This window comes from Protopterus annectens, chromosome 17.part0 (assembly GCF_019279795.1).
Source record: "Protopterus annectens isolate FY-2018-M chromosome 17.part0, PAN1.0, whole genome shotgun sequence".
Classification (NCBI taxonomy): domain Eukaryota; kingdom Metazoa; phylum Chordata; order Ceratodontiformes; family Protopteridae; genus Protopterus; species Protopterus annectens.
Genome location: NC_056751.1, coordinates 631,765,324 through 631,777,831, shown reverse-complemented (window position 1 = coordinate 631,777,831; position 12,508 = coordinate 631,765,324). Strand labels below are relative to the sequence as shown.

Sequence of the window (12,508 nt, the reverse complement as noted above, 5' to 3'; positions counted from 1 at the left end):
AGCATTTTCTTTACATAATGCAAGTGTAGTAACAAAATAAATTTCCTCCAGCTACCCGAGACAGGAGACTTGCCACTGTAGGTATTCTCACCGAAGCTAGGGCAGTAAATTGTGTTGCACATTCTCTCTCTTGCCCCTCCTACCAGTGGTGCTGCTGAAGACAGGATGACAGAAGCCAAAGCTCATATTGATACCATGGGATCCCTCAAGTAGTGTGAACATATAGGGAGGAACCTCTATAGCTGCCAACACCCTACTTGTTGCTAAATCAGGAACTCTTATCCAACCCAACCTAAAAAGCCTCAGACTTTGTCTAGAGGGTGGAATCCTAATGTCACTTTTGGACTACATCCCCAGAGAAGTGTTCCACACTTAAAGTAAGCCAGGCTATCCATCACCAGGAACTCTTATCTGACAAAGTAGAAAACAATTCCTAGTGTGATGTTCTGATCAGGGCATATTACTTGCAGCAGCCCTCATCTCAGATGTCCTGCTATAGTTGACCGAGCTGTTTGACTTGAGTCAGACTCACTTTTGCAACCTGTATGACTGAGAGCCTTTTATTGAACTTTATTGTAGAGTTGACCATATAGTCATCAGGTTCTCCCTTTCAGACCCCAGAAGGCCAATCCCCTGCCCATTAGAATTTTAGTTTTGTTGTGTAGAAATTAAGTGTACCACCCTTTGAGACAGACAGTGCATCAATCCTGAAGTAAACTTTCAAAGATCGCATTTTTGTAGTCATTAATTCAGCAAGGAGAATTTTAGAACTACAGGAGTTAATGAACAAAAAGCCTTTTGTAGTCTTCATCAAAGATGAGGAGCCACATGGAACCAGCCCTTCTTTTATGACTAAAGTTGTATAAGTCATCTGTGAATCAAATATCCAGTTACCAGTATTTACCATGGATTACAGAACAAGAGGGAAAGGTATGCATACAGACAACTGATGTACTACACTCAGAGAAATGTGGACTACTGTGGCTGTTTTTTTTAAGAATTGTGTCAGCCCAGCATATTCATGAGACAATTACATGGCCACTATTCACATATTTTTCAAACACCACAAGGTGAATGTACAGTCCTGGAACAGGGCAGGTTTTGCCATAACCATCTTGCATTATATGTGGGTACCTCCTGCATTGACTTGTGGCCAGGCTTTTGTCCTTCTCTGTAGTATAAAATTGCTTCAGTACCCTTCCCAGGGAATAAACGATAATGTAATAGTTATCCTCCTCCTCCTTCTGACTTCTTGTGAGATCCATAAGGTGGTGGTTCATGAGTTAGTGAAAACCTTCTTGATTGTTTCCTGGGTGCCTCACTCAGGTGGGTGGAAACTAATTCGGCCATGATCTGGTTGTTTTGGCAAGGTTGGTGGCACACTTGTTTACAACAGCCTTTACTCTAAAATAGAGCTGAAGGTGGCAGAGACTGCTGTCCCATTTTACTGAACATCCTGCTGATGTCCTTGATGTAGGGAGAGACTAGCTCTGTCCAAGGGCATCCCAAGCCCTGGACACCTGGCCAAATGGATGTGCAACCACCTTTGCCTAATTCCAAAGTATAATAATGAGTGATACTGCAGAGATGATCTTTCTGTTTGAACAACTACTTTTAATGGGGAATGTTAAGTTGTCAATCTCGCCTTCATTCTTGCTGGATGGGTTCGGAGACGATCCTCGGCTCCGACTCGGCACTTGCTAAGCTCGAGAGCTAATTTTACCAGCTCGAGGCAACCCTATATCCCATGATGCAAGGCGGAGACTACCCAGATCTCGTTTGCCGCTTCGTTTACGGGGTGCCTCTTTTACCAGCTCCAGGTAAGCCTTCTTCATATTAAGACTTTTAGTCTCACCCCTTTTAAATTTCATAACCTTAGTTGTTTTGTGAACCTTAACGTTTATTTTAACCCTTTTCCCGTTAGTGTTCCCTTTATTTTGGGTTATTTATCCCCTTCCCTAGGTTAGGCCTTAGGCCTTCCCCTTTCCTAATTTTTCCTGTCAGGGATTTTGTGTGTGTTTGAGTGTGTTGTATCCCTGTTTAGTTTAGATTATTGGATTGGGTGTTATTTGTGTGTGTGTGTCTGTGTTTTTCTTGTCACTTGTGTTTCCTCGACACAGCTATGTCGAAGGACACAAAGGTTTCAGGCTTCAAGAAGTGTGACTCGTGCTGTCAGAAGATGTCTCTGACAGACGGTCACACTTCTTGTGTTTACTGCCTGGGACCTCTGCACCTGCAGGACTCTTGTGCTATCTGTCATGCCTTCAGCCCAAGAGTCCTGCAGGAGCACAGAAATAAATTAATATTGAGGGGCTTATTAAAGCCTGAGAGCTCCCCGACTAAGTCGGCTCCGGGGAAGCCCTCGAAACCTGTCAAGCCTTCGGCTGCAAGTCCCAAGCTGTCGGCTGCTGGTTCTGCTTTTTCAGTGTCAAGATCGGCTCCGGCCGGAGCCGATCCTTCCATTTTAGAAGTCACAGTATCGGCTCCATCCGGCGCCGATACTGCCAGATCTGGACATTCAGTGCCTGCTCCGGCTGGAGCAGATGTATCCTCGGCTCCTTCGGCTCCACCTATCTCTAAAAAGAGATCTCGATCCCCCTCATTGGAATCGATACGTTCGGCTCCGAGATCACCCCTGCTCTCAGAGCGGAGCCATTGGAGCCGTTCTTCTCGGTCGTCCAGGCTGTCTGATCACGACCTCGAGAGAGTGGTGAGTAGACTATTAAAGTCTCAGGCATTGGCCCAAATGCTCCATAGCCCGTCTCAACAGACGGTAGCTATTTCACATCCACCTAACATTCCTCCTTCGACTCTCTTACAGAGCTCGGAGCCGGAGTTCCTCAGAGCCGTGACTGTTGTAGCTTCGGAGCCAATATCACCCCATTCGGCTCCATCGTCCTCCGCTCCGATTTCCTCCTTGAGGCCTTCATTGGAGGGATCCGGGCGTCTGGTCTCTCTCATCGACTCCGAGGGGGCGAGTGGCATCGGACCCTTGTCCGACCCCCGTTCTCCCTCTCGGGGCTTCGGCGTTGGTGAGCTTAGCCCTGACATCTGCCTCGGAGCCTTCCCTCTTGGTGAGGCCTGGAGTTCCTATCTCTTCGGAGTGGGAACCTTCTGGTCTCTCTGATGGGGGAGCCTTCGAGGTGATAAGGAGTGTACTAGCCCCTGGGCGTAGTCAACGGTCAGTTCCATCAGCTCCTCCCACTACAGTGCCTGCTGACATCTCATCCCACTCTCTTGCTCCCGGACCCAGAGATCCAACGCCTCAGGTTTCCCCATTGGGAATATCTTCCTCTTCCGAGGCTTCTCCTGATCCGTCAGGTGAACCTCCATGTAAGAGGGCATGTAAGAGGAAACATCTAGACTCCCCCGAGTCTATTACATCTGATACTGACTTAGATGAGTCGGAGGGATCCCCAAGGTCGTCCTCTGAGGATGTCTCTTTCTCAGACATCCTTGAACTCCTTAAGCAGAGGGGGAACTGGCCCTCCCTTAATCCTTCCGAGGACGACTCAGTATACCTGGAGGCGTTCGGATCTTGACCCTCCACCTCTTGGGTGTCTCAGCCTTTCGACCCTCTTATGGACGTAGTGGCTCGGAAGGCATGGATGGCCCCGGATTCGGTGGAACCTATTCCTAGGAGGCCTTCTAAATTCATTACGGCCCCACCTGATAGGCAATATTTGACAAAAGGTGTCCCGGTTGATGCCATGGTGGTGGCTGCAGCCACCAAGAAGGAACTAGCTGATCCTTCAGTACCTGTCCATCCTCCTAACAAGGATTCTAGGACTATGGACAGGTACGGCAAGCAGATTTTTTCTTCAGCGACCTTTGCCATGCGATCGCTGAACTACTTGTGTCACTTCACCCGCCTTCAAAGAGATGTTCTTAAAGAGTTGGGAGAAGTTTTACAGGATCCGTCAGCTGCTGGGTCTCAGGATAAGATTAGCTCACAGCTAGGAATCCTAAACTCCATTGTTAACTCCTCCATGATGCTCATTTCTTATGCAGCCGATGGAGCGAGTAGGGCTGCAGGCACAGGAGTGGCTTTAAGGCGTCAGTCCTGGATGCGGCTTTGTAATTTTGCAGACCCCTTCAAGGCGTCCTTCACAAACTCCCTTTGATGGTTCGACCTTGTTCGGACCTCAAGTGAAAGACACTTTGACTAGATGCGAACAAGATGGCAAGACTCTTTCTGCCGTAGGAGTCCGTTTCTCCACCCCTTCAAGACCTTACCCAAAGGTCAGAAGTGAGGGAAAATGTGGTTCCGCAAATCTCAAGGAGTCACGCCTGACACACGAGGTCAGTTTACCCCCAGAGGCAGAGGGGGTAACAACAACAGACACCGCCCTAGGGGCAGAGGGTCCGCAGAACAGGGTAGCAGAGAGCCTCTTTCTGACAAACCCTTCCAACATCCCTGAGATGTTGCCCGATTGTCCACCTTCGGAGGCAGGCGGGGGAAGATTATCGCTGTACCCAATAGCCTGGCTTTCCCTTTCTCAAGACAAATGAGTACAGTCGATTATATCCGAGGGTTACAAAATTCCCTTTATTCAAACCCCAATTCAGCAAAGGGAACCCTTCCAGGCGTTCCACCGGTCTAAGGGAACTAGCAGTACCAGAGATATCAAAACTGCTAGCAAAAGAGCCATCCAGCCAGTCCCAGCAGACCAAATAGGATCCGAATCTACTCAAGGTTCTTTTTAGTACCAAAAAGACAGGGGACTGGAGACCAATATTAGATCTGAGCAAACTAAACAAGTTTGTAAAGAAAACAAGATTCGGATGGTCACGCTTCAGTCCATTCTACCCTTTCTGGGCAAGGACAATTGGATGTGCTCGGTAGATCTTCCGGATGCGTACTATCACATAAAAATTCACAGGCGCTCCAGAAGATTTCTCCGCCGGCTGGGGACCAGTCACTTCCAATTCAGGGCCCTGCCCTTTGGACTCACTACAGCCCCAGAGTGTTCACCAAATGTATGGCAGCGGTTACGGCTCACCTGAGGCGTCAAGGATTCCAGGTGTTTCCATATCTAGACGACTGGCTCCTCACTGCCACCACCAGGCATCAACTTCTCCAAGCCAGAGATTACATCATTCACATTTGCAGAGGGCTAGGGATTTCTATAAATTTTGAAAAATCTGCCTTGTCAATCTATTACTTTTATAGGCGCAAAATTGGACACCGTACAACTTTCAGCAAAGTTAACAGACCAAAGAATCTTGGATATTCAAAGTCACGTCCAGGTGATTCTTCTCAGCAACAAAATTCAGGCCAGATTTGCTCTGAAAGTATTGGGTCTTATGGCGGCCGCCATAACACTTCTTCCCTTTGCCCGCTTTTACATGCGTCTTCTACAATGGATGCTATTCGCCCAATGGTCCTTTCAACAACTTCCCATGCGTCACGGATCATAATAACTCCAACTTGCAAAAGGCATCTGACCTGGTGGATATCGTCCCATCAAGTCCATCAGGGCAGACCCTTTGTTCCTCCTGCCCCGGTCGCCACGGTTACATTGGACGCATCCCTGATCGGGTCGGGGGGGCATTATCAGGGCAGGATGGTCCATGGTACTTGGCAACCTTTCGAATACCATCTGCACATAAATGTCCTGGAGATGAGAGCAGTGCTTTTAACGTTGCAAGCCCTCAACGACTCTCTTCCCCTGGGAACTATTGTAGTCCAAACGGACAATATGTCCGTAGTGTGGTATATCAACAAACAGGGCGGAACCAAGTCCTATCCACTGTGTCGAGAGGCTCTCAGACTTTGGCAGTGGGCAATCTCTTCTCAGCGGTTTCTGATAGCAACACATATCCCCGGGAAATCCAACATCATAGCGGACAGGTTGAGCAGAGCTATTGTCATGCCTCACGAGTGGTCTCTCAAACAATCGGTGACGGAAGAGATTTTTCAGGAGTGGGGCCTTCCTTTCTGCGACCTTTTTGCTACACCTCAAAACAGAAAATGCCCAGACTTCTTCTCTCTCTTCCCCCTTCCAGGCCATCCCCCCCAGAGACGCTGTAACCCAAGATTGGCCCCGGGGACTTCTTTATGCCTTTCCCCTGATACCTCAAGTAATTCAGAAAGCAACCGCCTTGAGAGCCAAGTTGATTCTCATTGCCCCTTACTGGCCTCGACAGATGCGGTTTCTGTTCCTACATCGTTATCTCTTGGTACAGCCATGGCATCTGGACCCAGTTCCAGATCTTCTGACCCACCAGTCGGGGCAGCTGCACCAATCCATACCTTCTCTCAACCTCACTGCTTGGTTGCTCCACTTCCATCCTTAGCCAGGCTTCCTATGATTTCTAATCCCATCCGGGATATCATAGTAGCTTCCCTTAAATCTTCTACCAGAAGGATTTACACTAGTAAATGGCAACGTTTCTCCTTCTGGGCAAAAGCTAGGAATATAGACCCCTATTCTGCTCCGATTCATTCGGTCTTGGACTTCCTAGCTGAGATTTTTCATTCAGGATCCTCTTCCTCCACAGTAAAAGTTCATCTGGCAGCCATTTCAAATTTTCATATAGGCTTTTTGGACCACAACATTATGTCACATAAACTTTGCAAGGCATTCCTTCGAGGTATCTTTTTACTTAAACCTCCGATTAGAGACCCCCCCACCACAGTGGGATCTAAATTTAATTTTAACATCCTTGATTCTCCCCCCTTTCGAACCTGCGGCTTGCCTGTTCATTGAAATTTCTTTCTTGGAAGACACTCTTTCTAGTTGCCATTACTTCTGCCAGGAGAGTATCTGAGCTTCATGCTCTCTGCATTCGTCCTCCCTACTTAATCTTCCACAAAGACAGGGTATCTCTAAGGACTAATCCGTCTTTCTGTGGCATCGCAGACGAACTTAAATCAATCCATTGATCTTCCAGTTTTTTTCCCAAATTATTCTGATAGAGCGGAACAAAAATTACATTGTCTTGATGTTCGCCGCCAACTCAGATATTATCTAGACAAAACTAAACATTTTAGGAAATCTGATCAACTGTTTCTATCCTATGCAGAGAACAGGAAAGGCCTTCCAGTTTCCAAGGTGACTTTATCTAGATGGCTGTCTTCTGTGATTACTTACATTTATCAGCTCAGAGGCAAAGAGTTGATTTCTAGGCCAAAAGCCCATTCTACCAGAGCTCTAGCTACATCTACAGCTTTTCAGGCTAGACTTCCAATAGACACTATTTGTGCAGCAGCCACATGGGCCTCTCCTCATACCTTTGTTTCACATTACAAATTAGACTTGGCCTCCAGAGACAGAGCGAATTTTGGTTCCACCGTTTTCAAGAGTCTGTTCCATTGAGCCACCCAGGATAGAGGTGCTAGGGATGCGGTCCCATCCAGCAAGAATGAAGGCGAGATTGACAACTTAACATTAAGAAGTTATGTACCTACCATAACGTTCCATGTTAGTTGTCTTCTCTCGCCTTCCTTCTTGCATCCCGCCCTCCATCCCCCTAGCCTGGTCAGACCGAGAAGATTATGCCTCTTCTCTTAAGAGGTTTTATCCTTTTTTCTAGCTAATCAGCTTCTAGTGTCACTAGATTAGGTTGATCCCTTTCAGAGGATTATGATGATTATGATTGTCTTTTTTAGTATTGTTACTTTTTCTTCCTCCTTTTCAGTTGGAAGAATATATTCCATAATTTCCTTAGCTACCAAACGAGATCTGGGTAGTCTCCGCCTTGCATCATGGAATATAGGGTTGCCTCGAGCTGGTAAAATTAGCTCTCGAGCTTAGCAAGTGCAGTGGAGCCGAGGATCGGCTCCGAACCCATCCAGCAAGAAAGAAGGCGAGAGAAGACAACTAACATGGAACGTTATGGTAGGTACATAACTTCTTAGTATACTTCATCTAAGTAATTGTGCTTTCACTGCATAGCAGTATGCCTGACAACACTTGCCCTCCAACTGATTAATGCATTAACAGATTTTGCTCAGTATCCATTTATCCCCTTTCACTGATTCACAAGAATACTTTGGTCACAGTGTTGGTTTTTTTTTTGCATTTAGCCTCAGTCCATCACAGAAACACTGTCATGTAAAAGGAAGCATTTTAAATGAACACATTTTTACTTCGGGCTCTCCCAGTACAAGCTGGTACCACCCTGTTTGAGAAATGACAAAATGACATTCTGAATATGTTTGTTTGTGAAACACCAAATACACATCATGTACCATATTTCAGAGAGAAACCATCATTTCCATGTCATATTGTTTCTTAAACCTTGTATTTGCCTTGCTTGTTCAGATACGTACCGCATGTCGAACACTTTACTAGATCATTTCTTTTAACACAGTTGAGATTTCAGTTGTTTAGTCCAGTTTATAGTGAGGGACCCAAGAAGTGATTGGGCTGTACATTTTTGGCTTGACCGAAATGTCTTGTTAGCAGAAGACTTGTGAGTACTTTGTCCTGTGGTTATAGATTTAAATAGCATAAAGTGAAGGAAAACTGGTTGAGGTTTGCTGTAATAACCACTTCCTTCAGTTTATAAATTTCAGCTGCCTACTTTTGCATAATTTTACTCTTTTTGTGAATGTTTGACTCCTGTATAGTTGCAGAATTTTGTAAGTCATGCTTAACTATGGTTGTAACCACTTCACAGAGCTAGAAAAAGCTAAAGAAGAAGAAAAGGATTCTGATGAGAAAGGTAGTCAACCCAGAGCAGGATCCCGTGATCACAGGAGAAGACGTAGCAATCGGAGGCCGACAGGCTTACCTGGTATTACCAAAGATGTGAGTAGAAGTTAAACATAGTATAATTGGCTAAAGGTATTCACAGACTATAAGACAAGGCACATACTGAAAACTGAAATACATAGTATACACATCTGACACAGATATCCTGTAGGGTCCTACAGAAGCGGATAACTGGTGCCGGATTGCGGCCACAAAGGAATAAATGTTAAAATGCATAGTCAAGCCCGCGCCCCTTACCACTACAAAAGCACAGAAATCCACTGAATCGAGCAGGGGCACCAGGGAAGGGGGACCCCATGTAGGGGACCCGGTTCATAGTAGTCTGATATTAAATGTATGTAGCTAAAGTAGCCAGGAAAACCTTTAGGCCTTCCCATATGGAAGGGGATCTATTCAGATTCTCAGATATCATCTCCCTTTACTCATCACTCATCAGACCAATGATTGAGTACAATGCCCCATTAGGAATGTATGCCCCGACACTTGCAGCACTGGACAGGCCAAAGGAGTTCCCAACCAAAATCTCCTCTAAAATCTCAAAATCTCTCCCCTGACTGAAAAGAACTGAGAAAACCACAGCAGCTCACCCTAGACGCGCATGCTCAGGAGAATTTGACCTTGCCTAAACATCAAACCCATGAATATGCTTCACCTCAAAAATCTAGATCCATCAGAGCCACAAATCAGAGAGAGCCAAAGACTTAGACTTAAACGGCTATGGACAGGATGCAGGGAGGATAGGATAGATACCCAAAGACTCCTAAGCTGTGGAGCCGAAATCGGTACATGTGAGGCAGAGCACTGTGGCCCTTGTGTTCAAGAGAAGAAATGATGGATGGATGGGGAGATCGCAGATAGACAGGAGATTACTCCCAGTGTCACTCCAACACAGGCATAAAAAAAAATGGGGGTATAGTTCCCCATACTAGGGGTAAGTAAGCAAAGCCGCGATAATGGGCTTGTAAGCAATTGCCCCTCGGGCAGATAGCCTAGTATGAACCTATGAACCTATGTTGCAGTTTTACCACAGATTATGACAGTGGTGGCGGTGGCTTTCAGGTGCAACATAAATAGCTTAACTGCTTTATTAAAAAATATGCCAAAAAAGAATGTTGTCAGAGGAACATGTGACTGATGTTGAAGGATAGCTGTGTGACCCGCAAATTATGACCACAGCTAATGTAATTTGAGTTTAAAGTGATTTTGACAAGGTAAGGCTAAGAAGGTTTGCAAGTGCCTAATGTGTTATTCCTTTTGACATTTAAACAAGTTCAGTTTTAATTATCTCTGTATATGGATGATGCTTGGAGATCTGAGAAGGTAAGTAAACAATGCACCTTTTAAATACCATACCCTAGGATTATTACCACTGAAGCTAAGTGGTTAGTGCAGGACTACCATTTGGAACAACTGCAGGAATTTCCAGTTCAGAGACATGGTAAAAACACGTAGAAACATTGCAGTAGGAACTCATTACCATGTCTCTGAATTGAACACTGAGCTGCCAATCCTGACTACTGCAGTGTTCATCCCTGCCAGACTATGCTTATGTTTGCACATACATCTTTTGTCACAGACATTTGCAAACAGACATGTACACACTTCCACACCTGCATACATGCTCACACAGACACGTGTACAAAGAAGGCTTTGCTTTCATAGCCATCTGCAAGGCAACCACACACACCACAGATAGCTGCATTCTACACACAAAAACACACATCAATGCTTTTGCAGTACCTACCTGCACTTGTGCTGCAAGCCCCAGTTTACTCTTGGAATGAATGGGTGTATGCTGCCAAAAGATGGTCTACACTTTGCCCTCACTGAGATTGGTCAAATTAATATGTTAGAGTAATTCTATGAATCTCTCTTTACCTTGCTGTCCTAGTGCCAACACCATTTCTGGGGAGAGTGCATCGCTAATTAGCATAATATGTGCTCCCAGTAAATGAAATCACTTTGTGAAGTAGACTAAGTTAAGGTTCAGATGGTCACATTGCAGTCCATTCTGTTTCTCTTGAGGAATGATGACCTCAAGGACATGTACCATCATATAAAGATAGTGAAGTACTCCAGGAGGTTCTGCACTTCTCTCTGGGAGCCAGTCATTATCAGTTCAGAATTCTGCCCTTTGGTCTCACCGCCACACTCCAGGTGTTCACCAAGTGCATGACAGTCATGGCAGCCTGCTGATTGCTACAGGGTTTCCAGGTCTTCCTTTACCTGGATGATTGGCTTCTCACCACCACCATGAGGGCATCACTAGTCATAGACAGGGAGTCTCTTCTCCAGTTGTGCAATTCCTTGGGAATTACCATAAACTATCAGAAGTCCATCCTTCACCCAGTCCAGACATTGAAGTTCATAGGCTGCCAGTTGAACACAGTCGCTCAGATTGCAAAACTCCCTGCTCTGAGTATCTACTTTTTGTCCTCAGGCCAGATGTTCTTCGTGTTTCACTGTTGCAGTCATCACCTCTGGGTTATCCCTGCTGTGGTACCCTTGGCCGGCTCGAATACCAGAGTCACTGTTTTTCTGCATCAGCTGCTGTCTCTTGCTGGCTGACGTCAGGTCGTCAGTGCTATAAAGGAAAGCAGCCGACATCATTATATCCGTCTTTCTTGCCATGGCGCGCATAGTAGAAGCAGTTTGCAAGTGTGCCGGTTAGTCGGTCGAGTTCGAATTACAGCTGAAAACATCTAAAGCTAAGTACCCTGTTGGGGATCCTTTTTTCTTGCACTAACCGATGTCTGAAAAAAATAACAATTTTCTCGCCTGTGGAATGCAAATACCACACTGAGACTTCCATTCATACTGCGTCACTTGTTTTGGCCCAGACCACGACATCCCCTGTTGCTGGTACTGTGCCCTCTTTAACACGAGAACCATTCGTCGTAGAGCTTTTTTTGTAGCCAGGTATTTTTGTCTTCCATCTTCGCATTCTGAAATGGCATCTGATTTGTCAGCCAACAATCTGTATACATTCCAAAAAAAAGTAAGGATAAAGATAGAGACAGACCACACAGGGTTAAGCCTTCCAACGACTCTACCGCTAAGCAGGTTGTCAGTTCTCCAGAATTCAGTGAGGTGCTTTCCCAGCCCCAGATGCCCTGTTCGATACTTTCGCAGGCCTCTACTGAGACCCCTTCGAAGTCCGGTATACCGCAGAAATCTTCTTCGTCTTCCGAGCCTTTGGTTGTGTCTGCCTTGGTTGGGTCCAGAGCTGCGACGCAGGCACCGGCTTCCAAGGAGTTTTTCACACTACCGAATCTAGACAAAAACCGAAGTCTTCTCCTCAGACTACCATTTCTCTCTGAGGGATACTCTTAGGCTTAGAGGCAAGGCCACTCCTAGGAAAACTATCTCTAGCCTCCATTTTATCCCTGCTCCACCACTCCAAGCTCTAATGCTTAAAATGGAGGATCTCATCACCCTTATCAGGTGTAGTCAGGCTGCACCTTCTAAAAGGAAAAAAGCCATTCCCCTGAAATACTGACAGAACAGGAGTCTGATTATTCAGATTTTGAAGAAGTCTGATTATTCAGATTTTGAAGAGGAACAACAACAACTTACTGCTTATGAGAATTCAGATGCAGAGGAATCTGTTCCTTCTGCCTCCTGACCAGAATATCTTTCCTTTGGACAAACCATTCACACCCTCAGGGAACATTTCCACTGGGAATCCCATGCCATCCCTCAGTCTAAGAAAAGACTAAGAGAGTTTCTAGACCTGCCCCAGGACAGACTCTTGGCCATCCCCACAATCTTAGAGGTGGTTGATG

At 45.8% G+C, this 12,508-nt stretch overlaps 1 protein-coding gene across 1 annotated transcript in view; it reads left to right on the top strand.

Annotated features, from left to right (window-relative positions):
- The window catches only part of LOC122791483 (protein phosphatase 1 regulatory subunit 12A-like), a 1,771,856-nt gene that overhangs the window by 1,318,339 nt on the left and 441,009 nt on the right, over window positions 1–12,508 (top strand). Inside the window, exon 18 of the mRNA XM_044059226.1 lies at window positions 8,629–8,759. Coding sequence (XP_043915161.1) covers window positions 8,629–8,759 — 131 coding nt within the window. The remainder of the gene's footprint in view (window positions 1–8,628; window positions 8,760–12,508) is intronic.